This window comes from Acromyrmex echinatior, chromosome 7 (genome assembly GCF_024713525.1).
Source record: "Acromyrmex echinatior isolate Ae372 chromosome 7, ASM2471352v2, whole genome shotgun sequence".
NCBI classification, from domain to species: domain Eukaryota; kingdom Metazoa; phylum Arthropoda; class Insecta; order Hymenoptera; family Formicidae; genus Acromyrmex; species Acromyrmex echinatior.
The window spans coordinates 8,180,995-8,196,444 of record NC_141858.1 but is presented as its reverse complement, the minus strand read 5'-3'; the positions used below and the strand labels follow the sequence as shown (position 1 = coordinate 8,196,444).

General features: G+C 35.7%; 1 protein-coding gene across 4 annotated transcripts; it reads left to right on the top strand.

Moving 5' to 3' along the window:
- Nucleotides 1-192: 192 nt before the first annotated feature.
- Nucleotides 193-14,250, top strand: Rab3 (RAS oncogene family member Rab3). Of its 4 annotated transcripts, none has more exons than XM_011068671.2 (4): nt 193-298; nt 7,501-7,713; nt 7,993-8,283; nt 8,796-14,250. In XM_011068671.2, exons 1-4 carry the CDS (start codon nt 233-235, stop codon nt 8,952-8,954), a joined length of 729 nt encoding a protein of 242 aa, XP_011066973.2. In that variant the 5' UTR covers nt 193-232; the 3' UTR covers nt 8,955-14,250. The 4 variants fall into 4 exon arrangements, with proteins under 4 accessions (XP_011066973.2, XP_011066975.1, XP_011066974.1 ...); XM_011068673.2 differs by having other exon boundaries at nt 275-680; XM_011068672.2 differs by lacking the exon at nt 193-298 and adding an exon at nt 3,293-3,506.
- The last annotated feature ends 1,200 nt before the right edge of the window (nt 14,251-15,450 follow it).

Sequence of the window (15,450 nt, the reverse complement as noted above, 5' to 3'; positions counted from 1 at the left end):
GGAAATATCTGACGAGACTGATAATAATTTGGAAATGACGGATTAAAAATCACAGAAAGTCATTCGAGGCGAGATATCCGCGGGGCATCCCCCGGATCAACAAGTGTTCTCTCTCTCCCCCGGCGAACGTGTGCTTCTATTCACAATTATATTGATGTCAGTCGGGGTTGCTGGTAGCGCAGGCGCGGATCTACCCCCGGATCTGGTCGACGACGGGCGGGGGTCGTACGAAATGGTCGATATTTTAGCTATAGCCAAGCGGGTGGTCTACGGTGCGCGAGACGCTTCAACGAGATCGGTCAGTCCAGTCTCCTTATATTCGCTGTTACGAAATAAACTCCCCCTATCGTGTGCCGTGCTGGTCAGTGCGAGACATCTCACATCGCGAGGGCGCGTTGTTGCAACGAGAGGAAATATCTCCCGTCTGCGCTTGGCCGCCCGCTTCATCCCTCTCCTCGCGAACCCCCCTCGTGCGTTAAATATTAATCGATCGGCAGCCGAGCGCAGCGCAGCGCGTGGTGCATCCCGTCCGTCGTCGCATCTCTCCGCTCTCGTCGCAGCCGACAACCGACGGCGAATCCGTGCGGGATTTCCCACGTCGACGATCACAGCGAGGAGCGATCCGTCGTCCGCGAAGGGAGACAGCTTCCTTCCCCATCCCCAGGGAGTGACTCTTCCAGGTGACACCTCGGAGCACTTCCGCGAGAACTTGTTCGCGATCGTTAGAGAACTCAGGAACTCGCGAAAGAGGCTTTCCTCGCGAAAGTAAACGCGTCGGTAGCTTGTGCTTATTGATTTCCCTTCATCTCTCTCTCTCTCTCTCTCTCCCCCCCCCTCTCTCTCTCTCTCTCTCTCTCTCTCGCTCTCGCTCTCTTGATCTCTCTCATGCTCCTGCCTACCTCTCTGTTATTTCGATATTCCCACTTTCTGAATATTTATCTTGTGTATTCTCTATTCTTCTCTTCCTTCTAGTTTCACGTAAAATGCATACTTATGCAAAAAAGTACGCAGATTGGAACGTTGCCAGTTTAACTATTTCATGTACGCTTTCTGCTCTTTTTCTTTTTTCTATTTTTTTAAATATAAGTTTCCCATATGTTATCCCAGAACTTGTCGCAAGCTTGGCCCAATATACATGGCGACGATAAAGCCTCCTCTCTCGGTCTCTTTTCTGCCAGTCGTAAAACTGCGGGCATGATCGCCTGGCCTTTCATTCACTCGAGCTCACTTTCTGCGTTTCATGCGACGCCGTAGAGTCGTCGTGACGTAGGCGACCACGCTCTGGCGATCAATTCCTTGTTCGACCATTTATCCGTTTCACGACATCCCCTTCCGTATTATTTCCTGATACTAATTTCGCAGAGAATTGCCATGAATACCTTCATTTGACTTTTTCATTAATCATTGAAGCTAATGAGAAAAGGCGAGATAAAGGCCGATAAGTTAGCTCGCTGTTATCCAACGCTCAGCTGAGTATCGGCTTCCATCATCGGATGCGAGAACCGATTGAGTTTTTTTAAATCTTTCTCAAATAAAAAGAATGATATCATTAATCTTTTCGAAACTTCTGGAACGTAAGAACATCATAATTAGTTAATGAATTAACTAGCTCATCTTCATAAATTTAAAGCGAAATGACATGTAATAATTGTAGAAATCAATCAAAACATCGCACGACACTCTGTCGCACATTACGTAAAATATTTTCTTCCTCTTTTTGTGCAAAATGCGAAATCGAGTCTTATGTTTCTCAATTGGATCATCTTTCATTTTTAATCATTTTCTAATTATCGGACCTTTATTAGGTTGTTAATATGAAAGGGTCAACTTTAATAATCTCACAAGATGGAAAGCCATCGTGACATTAGTCAGCTGTACGTTTCGAAGGGATTAATTGCTCGTCCTCGACGTAGGCGCGCCGGGCGGCTGTTCAAAGACTCTGCTCCTTCACGTCGCGCCGACGCGCGTGTCTCTGACGTAAACGGAGGCTCCATCTTCCGTAGCCGTTCATTCTACGGATGCACTGAAATCGAAACTACGTAACTACGAACGGGCGGTGCGAGAGCATGAAAGCGTGGGTGGGCAACCGGGTATGACAATCGATTTGCCTCCGAAAATATTTGCTCCCTCGCTGGCTCCGCTGTCGCCGTCGGAAATCAATGGAATCGAGCGTGGCCGCGGATCGGACGATTGCACATCCATCGGAAGACCGATAATTGTAATCTGACCCGCCTCGAATCGAATTGTTACTAGTTAAACGAGAATTCAAATCGAAGAATTCAAACCAGTCCTATTTCCTTTTATCCTCAAATTTGCGTGGAACACGGAAAGAACGTTTTACTAATTGTAAGATAAAAATTTAATTATAGATACAGATCTGAAAATAATTTGATAGATTATCAAAATAATTATGTAAGACACTCAAGTTGATTGCTAGAATATCAAAATGGTTCGTAGCATTATTCATCATGCTTGAGTTTTCTACATACTTCATTATTTTGATGGCTCGACAAAATTATTTTCAGATCTGTATCTAGTTAAATTTTTAGATACTTCGGCAAAATTGTTCTTTCTGTATGAATCTATATAAATTCTAATTTCGGATCCTATTGTGTCCACTCTATCACACATCTCACTAGTCCGATATATTGTTGTATCTCACAAAGTTATTCTCGTTTGATACAGCATGAATATCTTCGTAATCTTTGCAGCTATTAAGGCACACTTCAATGGGCTTTTAAAGCGAATGTTCCTGGGAAAATCAGAAATTCAATTAACCAATATGTAAAGAAACAGGATATCGAATAAAGTTTCTGATGAGCGAAACATATTGCTAGCAACCGCGATATAAACTGATAATGAAACTGAAATTGTAATTTCGTGTTAAAACGAAGTTGCGAAGAAGAAATGGACTTGTCCCATCGTCGTCGTCGTCATCGTCGTACCATCGATTTCCGTAACTACTTGACCTCCGTAGAACGCGCGTCACCTCAATCATCATCTGTCCACCGAGACACGCTCAATTATTTTCCACCATCCGTCACGGAAATCGTCGTAACATTGTACAACAATGCCCGCAGGTGGTGACATACCTGCACTTTTCTTTTTTCACCAGAACCGACCGTTGTTAACGTTAACATGACATACGGCGCCGATATCGTTATCGCAGGCGGAAAACCTTGTCCCACTTTTTCTTTTACCGTGTCATCTAATACGTGTGCAAGTACGTATGTGTGAGTGCGTGACGCAATCTTCCGGATGAGATTTTATCCTCTCTCTTTTACGCCTCGAGAAATAATTATATGCAGTATTCTCTGTGTAATTGTCGCGGTCATTTTGTCTTGATTGCATTCGTTTAACGGATATTAGTAACTCCGAGTAGTGATACATGAGTCGCATGAACTTCTGAGTACGTGCTGAGAGAATTTGCGAGTTTAATCTGTGATTTGGCCTCGAGTTCCTCCTGCCGAGAAAATGTCGAGATATTAATAATGTTTCAATCATATGTAAGTGAAAATTTCAAATGTCAAATTAAATTCAGCGAAAATGAAGTTTGACGATAAAATAGAATTTTAAATGCAAACTCGGTAAATTTAGTAAAATGTGCATACTAAGATAAACTGCTAACTGGAATAATTAAGAGGATGGGCGGAATAAAATTACGAAATCTTGATATTAATAAAAATTAAAATAATTTGTTACTTTTTTCTTTTTTATTATACACAAATGGGTACAATATCAAATGAATTTATGTAATGTCTTTAAGAAGTTACTTGTTACAATACTTCTCTATTACGATCAATATTACATGAAAAAGCTAATTACCGGAAAAAGGGCCTTAGTAGAATTATGTCTTTATTCCGCCCATCCCCTCGATTATTATCTAAAGAAATCGCGAAAGAAGATGAGAAACTTTTATCGAAATTCTGGGAAAACAGTAGGTTTCAAATCCATCAGATTGTTTTCAAGCATGTTCTACGTTCTGTCTCATATATGTACTCGTATAGTAAAACTTTATGTAAACAAGATCTTTATAGATTTTTGAAAGAACCTATAAAGTGAAAGAACAGGTCATATTTTTTACTTCTGAAATAACTTATATAGTGAATCAAGCGGGAAATCGATAGGTAGCTGCTACCGGATCTAAAAGTTTCTCGGCTCACCCTCGGTTTTACATTCGTGCAAGTAGTATTTATAGTTCTCGATCCACAAATTTATTTCCAATCGCAAGTATAGCCGCGTTACTTTTGACGAGTCGGTAATCGATGAGCTTGAAGAAATTTCTTCTTTTGCACTTTATCACGAGAATGGTTATTTTCGCGACGAGAGAGAGAACAAACTGCGACGAAAGGTATACCTCCGTTAATTACTGTCACGTTGAATAGATTAGATGTTCCGTTAAAGTGAATTTTCTCTTTTTATGTAAAGGCTTCGCCTATTTCCGTAACGCATCATTTGACACAAACAACTTTTAAACTTCGAGAAATATTGTAAAATGAAAATATTGTGTCGCGCATACGTTAATTAATTAAAGAACGTACTTTCACATAATATCCTTATTCATTATTTGTTATATTTGTGTTATTTTTATATAATATATAAGATCACTGCTTCTTTGATACTCTCCAACATATTATAAATATAAGTTGCTTCTACAATATGTTTAATAATATAAAACTGTTTGGAATAGATTCTTTTTTATAAGAATTATTCCGTTTTCTCTAAAAATACAATAGAAATATAGGGAATAATTGAACAATCTTGAATAATTCCATAATACGTATCCTTTCAAATCGGATTTCTTTAAAAATGTTAAATAATTACAGACTATTTTAAGAATAAATATTCTTTCCTGAACTAATCTCTAACAGAGGGTCAATTGGATATACATAGAAATAAATTTTCATTTTAATTTCTATCTTAATTAATAAAATCAGTATTATATTTAACAATTATATGTATATAATTAAATGTATATAAAAAAGTAACGTCAGTTTTTGCTTAAAATTCCTGAAAAAAATCGGATAAAATATTTATTCATTTACGTAACACCGAAGAGTCAAGAACTCAAGAACAAATTAAGGCAACGTGAACGCGATCGTACGCACCTGTACGAACCGCAGACTATCGCAAGTCCGATTATCGTCGTCGACACGTCGTCACGCGTGTGGAAACAATACGGTGGAACAAGAAGCGGAAGAAAGAACCGCGAACAATCGCCACGTTGTTCATTCGGACCAGTCTCTTTATTCGCGTTTAATAATTTCGCATTAATGTAATGCTGTTTACGCGAAGAAGAAACGCGTCTCACAGTAATTCCTTTATTATTCCCTCGGATTCTCCTTGGTTAATTAATTAAACGCGGCGAGATGATACATTTTATTTTGCATATCGCGTCAAGGAAAAAAAAAATAGTGAAAATAGTGCGTCGGAAAAGTGATCGACGATAATCGACAATTTTCCTAAAACATAAACATCTGCTGAAGGAAGATTAAAACAAAGCGGAGTGTCAAATAAATATTTATTATTTAATAAAGCTATCGAACTAAATATTTAATGAAACAATTACTTGTACGAGATTAGACAGACAAGCAGTTAATGAGTTTTAGCTAAATGAAATGAGAGACTATTAATAAAACGGTAAATGAATTGTAGACAGCATGAGATTAGAGACAATTGAGATAAATAGTTAATAAATTGCAATCAATAAAAACTAAAGCGGACTGAGAAATCGATCGGGAATGTGATCGAAAGCTGCAATAAAAGAAGAGTGTAAAGAGAGAAAGAGATCGATTGGGTGTCGTATCGGTGTGACGTTTGAGATGTCGAGGAAGTGCGAGAACACGTCCTACACTCCAGTTAAGGATTCCGTTTTCGAGCTACGCACGCGGATGGCCCGGATGCTGTCTATCGTCGAGATTACCTCGCAGAGGAATAATCCGGTATCGGAATATCGACTCGACATGAGTATCCGTTAGCATGAGTGCTGTTTCGTCGAGCAAAGAGAGAACTAACTATAACGAAGGGAAAACGCGCGAGAAAATTCAATGGACTTTAATTGAAACTCGTGCGGGATAATATTGACAATTTATATATTCCATGATCGAGTGATTTAATTGAATTTTCCGCTTGTAATTTCAAAGAAATTGTGTGAAAATAATTATATAATAACGCGAGGTTAACAATCGATCAAAGGAGCATTAAAACGCTAATAAAATTTAATTTTTCTTTTTATCCCTATTCAAAATTTCTTTACATTATTTAAAATTAAAAGTTAAAGATATTATATTTTGACATTAAAAAATTTTAATTAAAAATATTTTCAAAAATTTTTTAATTTTTCAGAAAAAATTTTCAACACCGAAGCTTTTCCAATGTTTTTAAAACGGTCCATTAAACAATTGATTCATAATTCGATGATACCGATAAAATGTGCATATTGTAACTGTATTTTTGAACGTTTGCAGTTACATACAGTTTTCAATCCTGCTTTGTCAGTAACACAAAACTATTGTAACTCGAATACCATACGGTTTTATATTTATTTGATATTTCGCTTCTGTTATAATTCACAAAAGAAAAACTTTAAAAAAGAAAAACTATTCGATAAATAATTCCTCCGAAAAGTTTTGAAGCTATAGTTTTGAAGCTATAATACTTTTTATTGGTATTATTGAATTGATTCCAAAACTGACTCTGCGAGGAACAGAGTAAAACCGAATTTCTCTTGTGTGGTTTTATATGTTTGAGGCTGTTATGCCTCAAACTTCTCGATATTTTTATCCAACGTTTTCGTAAACGTGACCAAGCGACCCGATAAACCGTGGCAAATTTCGCATCAATAGTAAGCTCATCTATTGCATCGTGAACCTTCCTTTTGTCCATCTCGTCCAATATAGAACAACGAGCAGTTTTACGACGTGCACGTTCACATACACAAAGCCAGTCACAATATATAAGTCTCGTGTATCTTTCTTTTAAACCGTTGACCCATAAATGTTACAAAACATGGAAAAGTATAATAAATTACTTCTTTAATTATTGATCATAAATTATGTATTACATTTTAAAAAATATAAAAAGTAATACATTTTAATTTTAATACATTTTAATATATTTCAATTTTTTAATACATTTTAATTTTAATCTTACAATCAAATTTTCTCTATTAAATTACAAAATTAATAAGCATCTTTCCATTTATAATTCATTATAATTTTTTAATGTATACATTTTTAAATTTATAGATCTAAAAATATAGAAATTATCTGAATTTGTAAATTCTGTATTACATTAAAAAAAATCTTAAAATTAATTTTTTTCTTTGAGATGTTTCTGTTGAGATGTTAAATCCAAAAATTGATAAGAATATTTTAATTTATATTATATTTCACTTATATTAATTTTTTTTTTAATTTATGAATTCTTTAGTTTAGGTATAAAAATATAGAAATTATCTGAATTTATAAATTGAGATAACACGAATAATAACCTTTACAGATGGCGCGTCAGGATGGCAGAGATGCCGCGGATCAAAACTTCGATTATATGTTTAAACTGCTGATAATTGGCAACTCGTCTGTTGGCAAGACTTCCTTCCTCTTTCGCTACGCAGACGATTCTTTTACTTCAGCTTTTGTGTCAACCGTAGGGATCGACTTTAAGGTGAAGACCGTCTTCAGACACGACAAAAGGGTCAAGTTACAAATCTGGGTCAGTATATGATCAATGTATTATGCACGTATAATATAATTTCCTGACGAAAAGCAGCCCATTATGATATTAACATGGATTATTCAAGATTAATATATGTCATTAAAATAATGACTTGCCTATGTAACAAATATATGTTTTTAATTATTTTTTAAATTGATATTTTAACAATCTGTCTTATAAAATACTTTTAGAAATGCCGTATTGCAAGCAATCCTCCGCGTACATGATTGTATCCATTTATAATATAAAATTACGTCGCTTATTATATCTTCACAGGACACGGCGGGTCAGGAAAGATACAGAACGATCACGACGGCCTACTACAGAGGCGCGATGGGTTTCATTTTAATGTATGACATCACAAACGAGGAGTCCTTTAATTCAGTCCAGGATTGGGTCACGCAAATAAAGAACTACTCGTGGGACAACGCCCAAGTAATTCTTGTGGGCAACAAGTGCGATATGGAAGAAGAAAGGGTGATCAGTACCGAAAGGGGAAAACAGTTGGCGGAGCAATTAGGAGTACGATTCTTTGAAACTTCGGCCAAAGAGAACATCAACGTCAAGGTGCGTGTCACAAATTCAATAATCGGCTGTTTATTAAATAAAAAGCATACAATAAAAAGCATACAATAAATATCTTATTTAAAAAAATATAAAATTACATATACAGATGATTTTTGAATTTTTATTTGCCTTTCTAGAAAAGCCTTTGTAGAAAATGATACAAATAACTGTTATTCAACTAATAATTATCTATTTAACATTTAAATGTTCATAATAAATTTTTGGAAAAGAAAATAAATTTTATTTTAAAATATTAACTTCATTTAGAGCCAAATCTCTGTTTGTCAAGAAAAATATCGAATTTTTCTAGTTATCTTATATCTATATACACAATTGAAGGCAATATAAACATTCATGAAAATGTTTAGACGTTTTCGGCGTTTTCGATTTTTGACACGTTTTCAATCTCACTTTATTGTGTCTCGGAATAGACGCGAACGCGAGGCATATATCGATCCCGCTTGTCGCGAGGTCACGTAGATGATCGATTCTGTTCTCTCTCGTTTCGGCAGGCGGTGTTCGAGCAGCTGGTGGACATAATATGCGACAAGATGAGCGAATCTCTGGACAATGATCCAACTCTGATGGGGGCGGGCGGTATGGGTCAGAACAAGGGCCAACGACTCACCGATCAGCCGACCAATCCAGCGAACGCTAACTGTAATTGCTAAAAAAAATGCGACGACACGCAGAAGAAGGAGAAAAACCGAGAGATCGTATTTTGTGCGTGTGTCTGCGCGCATGTGTGCACGTGTGTGTTACGTGTGTTAGAAAAAGGGAGAAAGAAGGAGAGAAAGAGAAATAGAAAGAAAGGAGAAGGAAGTGTCGTGTGCGACGCTGGTGTGTTAACTAGTCCACTTAATACTTCGTCGTTTCCCCTCGTTATGTTATTTATTTGAAAATTCGACTTTCGTTCTCACCTGTTTTCTTTCACCCTTTCTCGGCGCGAGATGATATATATGGATAATGTACGCTATATATATATATACATAATGATTGTGATCATCGAGGTGGCAACCAAGTTAGCCAACGACCGTCAAATGAACGGTTGCGGTTCTCCATTCGGTTCATCCATTTGATAGTCAAAGATGAACTTGATATAATTTCCGAAAGTTCAAATTTCCATGTTGCAGACACGCGAAAATGCGTTTTCCATTTTGCGATTTCCAGTAGTCGCGTTTTAATTATCAGAAATAAATGTCAATTGTAATGGTCATACAAATTCACGCTCTCGAAGGTTAATTAAATTTAATTGCTTCCTTTGAAAGCCAAAAGAAGGACAAGATCCAATTAGTCGCAGTTAGCATTAATTATCTGAATAAAAATTTTTGCAGCAACAAAAATAAATCTAATTTAATTGTACCTTTTATATTTTTCTATCGACAGAAAAATTATGAATTTCACGTTATGCTGAAATAATAATTTTGTTATTATTTCGTTCAATGGCATGTATGAAGATTGTTCTCACGTATCTGTAGCATCAAGATTTGAAACCAAAGGGAATGATGGATATTTTAATTTTTGTTAATAAAAAGGGGAGAAGATAGTAAACCGCGAAGAAGAGAAATTGAATGAAGGTACATTTTGTCGCGGTTGATATATGATTAATGACGACGATCGTTATAGCAGGGACGATGTTGCTCACTCGATGTTTGGCACTGTAGACTCACGCAAAAGTGAATGATTCCATGTCTCAAGATCACGCATTAAATAAGATACGCCCAGGAAAATCTGACAATAAGCGTCAATCACTCGATAAAACTTCACGAATTCAAAATGCCGATCAATCTGAGATGACAGAGTCCGAATTAATCCTTCAGCTCCTCTAATTTAATGTGAGCAGATAACGTACGTAAAGTTTACGTTTTAATGTTGCTTGGAAGTTGCAAGCTGTTGTAAGCTGTTTAGGAAAACATATTATGCAAGAGAGTATTTATATTTAAATATTGTCATACATTTAATATTTAGCGATATTCTATAACAATTAGTGACATTATTGCAGCGACAAACATAAGCACGTTTAAAACGTTCACGGAGACCAGAGGAATTGAAGGGTTAAATACAAAGGCGGTGCGTGAGCACGATTTAATTTATGTTAATATTTCGTGTTAATATTTGCAAAATTTGATTTACGTTAATATGTAATTGAAGCGAGTTAAATAGACCCGACGATCGATCTGTAATCGGATATAACCATAAATTGAAAAATTCAAACATTGAAAATAAAAGCAAAAGTTTTAAACAAGAAGAGAAAAATATTTCAGCGATACGCTTTTAAAAAATTATAAAGCTGCCCATTTCTAAAAAGTAGAAATTTACGTCTTTCTCTAAAATTACGTCGTTCTCTAAAGTATTTCTCAACCATTTTGACACACTTGAAGTGTTTTGTCCCGATCAATAGGTAGTATTCGATTATTTATGGCGCAATCGATGATTCACTGACGTATACTCGGCGCGTAATTTTCGTAATTTAAATATAAACTGTCTCGATAACGATGGCGACCAACACCAGTCATTTATATGCACAATTTATTTTTGCTCAACAAAATCTCGAGCACTTCAATCAAGCAATTCAGATGCTAAACTGCATTTTTGCGTTGCGACTGAAATATATCGTCGCGAACGTTTTAGCATTTTATTAAGGATGATTATAATATTAAATCTTGAGAGACACTGTTCATGAAAGTATCTTAACCCTCCGTGAACCAGGTGGGGTATGACATACCCCAATTGAATGAATTTCTATAACTTCCTAAAAGTACTGCGCGCATCAGTTGCCGATGCAACTGGAAAATGCATTGTTATCATACTAAATTATAGTATATTCATGATAAAATATAATATGGGGCATGAAATATATCCATATATGATCCATATTGACTTTCCACCTAGTTCGCGGAGGGTTAATTGCACCGTTAATTACAATTGTACTTTTACTCCATTTTTCGTTACACTTTGTACTCGTAAATTTATTTACATCTGTCCCGTCTCGTTCAAAACGATAACGGATATTTATAAAAGCACATTAAGTGACAGATTATATAAAAAAAAAAAAGAAACTCTGAGAGAATTTCTGTAGTTCTTGCTGTGTATAACTAATTATTCACGATTATCTATTAAGCGACTCCGAGAACGACGAAATTGCGAGCAAAAGAGAATCGTTCTCGGTAGACCGTAAAATTTAGACGGTTAGATCCCTGAGTTTTTCGAGACACTGTCGACATGGTATCATGTAACGTTCAATAATTATCAGTCGGCCACTTCACGTTGTATCAATCGTAATGGCACTCTCCCCGCGGAATTATTTAAGGTAGCAAGCATTAGTATCGGCATTATTATCGGAATCGACGAAGGCCGAGATTGTAACGGGGTCGGATACAAATTCAAGTAAACTGTAAATCATTCAGAGGTACCAGCAGCATCGATCTGGCGTCAATTATCGAGGAGTGCCGGCGTCCCGCTTATTTCTTCAGTCGTCATCCGGCGTTAAACCTACCTACTCTAGGTAAGCTGCCCTCTGTACATAAGTGAGATAATAAAAATAAAAAAAGGTATCTATCATGTATCATTGAATATGTAATGAAGTGTAATGTACGCGTTAATTTAGCCGCGCGAATGTTTTCGCGAGAAAAACATGCCAGATATTACGCGGCCCGCGTAACATCGAGTGCATTGATCGATCCGCAATTAATCGATCGCGAACCGTCGCGATTTGAAGCGAACTGTCGACAACGAATGCGTCCTCGTGCGATCGGGGAATGAGAAAGAAAGGAAGGTAAAGAGAAAAAGGAGCAACGTGTGTGTGTAAAATGTGCGTGTTCGAAAAACGTGGTTTATAAAGCTGGCATTGAGAACGAGTTAATTTCAACGAGCTCGATTTTTGCTGTGGATACGGGAAGAGATCTTGCAATTATCACGTTTCCATTTGCAGATAAACAGAGATCGTCTATTTTTCCGTCTACAGTATCAAAATCTGAACTCGTTGAAATTATACGGGATTTCAATCTGCTTTTTTATTAGGTTTCTCTCCTTTTTCTATACTTTCTCCACTTCGAGAGCGCGAACAAGTAAAAACGGAAGCAAGAATATGAGAGAAAATAATGATTTTGGCAACGCGCGTATGATTGTATCCTTCTTTTAAAAAAAAATAGAATTTTAAAATGCAATTGTAATGTTTAATTTAAAGTATTAAAATCTACTACTCGTAAAATTGAAAATACAAATAAATATATAATTAATATAATGATAAAATATAAATATATTGACGAAACAAAACATCAATTTCAAGAACTAAAATTGCAATAAGTGAAAAGATATTTCATATTCCTGCTTTCTTCTCTTTATGTGCATATTTTTGGCGTGAGAAAAGTGCAAGTGTAGAAAGCGCAGATAAAGAGGATCGACCTATCAATGTAATGCTAATTAATAAAATGGCAAGAGAGAGAGAGAGAGAGAGAGAGAGAAAGAAAATTTTCGAGTTGTCGCGGGCATCTGTATGTATGTATCGTACGGTGTTTAAAAAAAAAGAACTGTACTATATATATACGCCTAATATTAATGATAACTACATTAATGATAAAAACAATAATCCACTAATACACTCCACATACATAACGCAAGAACAACAAGGAAACACACATACGTATATACGTGGAGAAGAAGAAAACAATCACATCGCAGGCGTCACATTGAAGGAAATCATTTGTATAACAGAACAAGTTGTACTCTAAATAAGCTGTATAATTGTAGCAAAAGTCAATCATGGATGTTCTCAACGACTGCTATGTCGTATATGTTAATTGTACGTATATGTGCACAATCCGACGCAGATCCCGAGAGAAAGAGAGAGAGAGAGAGAGAGAGAGAGAGAATGCGCGCAAGAAAGAGAGAATGAGAATGAAAGAGAGAGAAAGAGAGAGTGAGAGAGAAAAAAAGAATGAGAGAATGTAACATGGCAAATACTTTGAGAATCAGACGTAGCGACAAATGTAAACGATATACATATATACATATATACATATATATATATATTTAAACAAAGAAATGACGGAGAGAGCTATTTGTGAATTGCATATGCATGTGTTGTGTGCGGTGCAAATACTCGAAGAAGTCAGTGAAAAAAAAAAAGGAAGGAAAGAAATGAGCAATGGAGTAAATCTATAATTTGCAACATGTGTACAAATCATTGACAAACAATTCGGAGGACCAATTGGTAGGTAGTTGGTGATTGCGCTTATCGCGGTCTTATCCAAAAGAGATATTCTGTTAGTTTTCACAATTCGCCATTACCGCCTTGCAGAAAAGTTGGTGAATTGGAATTAATTCAAAGGAAACTTTCCCTATAGAAATAATTTTACGAGTTTGCAAAATTATTTCAAATTTTTCAATTTCCTTTTCTTTTCATTACAGAAATATTCGGAAAAATTTGAATCTGCTTTTTTTTTTAACAAAAATTAATTTCTGACATTTAAAGTCGAAAATTCAAAAAAAGTTCTGTTAATCCTCGTTAATTTACCTATTTTCTGCAAAGCAATCGCGTCTCATCATATCAATCATTGAATCCTCCGGTAAACTCGCGAAATATTTTTTCGCGAAGGTATGTATATATATCTTCGTAATATCTTCACTCACGTCGCAAAAGAATTATTGGATGTCTCGTCAAACGCGACAATTCCGAGAACTTCATCTTTTTGCCAGAAAAACATTGAAAAGTGACGTCATTGTTGATTCTTTATGCGACCTGCGATTTTACGAATTCATACTACATTCATGCCTTTGCATAGCGCATATCGTGAAAAGATTTCAGTCACTATCGCGTCGACCGAATTGCGATTTATCGCGTTGGAGAGTGACTTCCTCTGGAATTGGAGCTTCATTGTACGCCAGTGTATCAAGCATCGATCGTATAGACAGAGAGTTTAATTGTATAGAAACAAATACAGTCAGCGATCGATTTTCTCCACGGGAGTAACGTTGTGCCGCTTCTTGCGTTTCTTTCTCCAATGAACCTGCTTGATCGAACGACCCTCGATAGAAGGAAGGTAAGAATAACACAAAAAACAAAGATAGAGATTGCTGCAAATATCTAAGTGAACAATTATTTGACGATATGAAATATCATGTGTATATATATATGACATTAGCATATTTGTTTTTATTAAATAATTTTGATAATTGCTATTTTAGGGATGCATCGGATATTTGAGAAGGCAATTTTTTCGAGTCGGATATCCGACATTTTCCGGATATTCGATCGGATTCCGAGAAAATGTCTTTAAAAAAAAAAGCCTATAAAGAAAAAGATATAATTTTGCAACAATGTATAAGATATTATAGCATCATGAATATGCAAACTTGTTTTCAGAACATTTGTATAAGAAAAATTTAACAATTTAATGATATTAAATTTCTTAATTAATAAATTTTTTAATGATATTTAATTTAACAATTTAATGATATTAAATTTCAACCGGACACATTCCTGAGTACTAATGATATCCGATCGGCTAGTAAAAAAATGTCGGATACTTTCCCGAATTTTAATTATCTCAGCGAATTTGATCGCCAAGTATAATAATTTAAGTCATCTTCTTAAACTTTTAATGCGGAAAATTGAAGAGAATTTTAAGTGACTCGCCCAAATTTAGATAACTTTCATATCTTTCTATGCTCAGCATTGAAATAGGTATAGGTAGCATTGAAATAGGTATAGTACGTCATTGAAAATGTGCGTATTACGTACGTCCCTCTAATATTACGTGCGAATATAAAATTAGCGCTCGGAATCCGACAGTTCGTCGTAATTGCATCCAATCTCGTGACGCTATATGTATATCGCGGTGCTGAAAAGAGATGCGTCTTACAAGATCAGATCAAAAAATAAAGAGGTAATTACGTCGGATGGAAGAGAAGTTCGTCATTCGCCAAAGCTGCACTGTTTTCTATTTCGATGATATTTGTCGGCAATTTTTAATTATTAAAAAAAAAATTCAATAAATTATTTATTTGATTGTTACGTACAGATAAAATTTTATACATGATGTATCAATATCAATTGTCACATCAAGTTGTTGTTGTGATAAGCAAAATTGCAAAATAATTAAAATAATTATCATTGTCGCTAACAAGATACAAAATACTACTACGGATCCATCATTGCAAAATCTT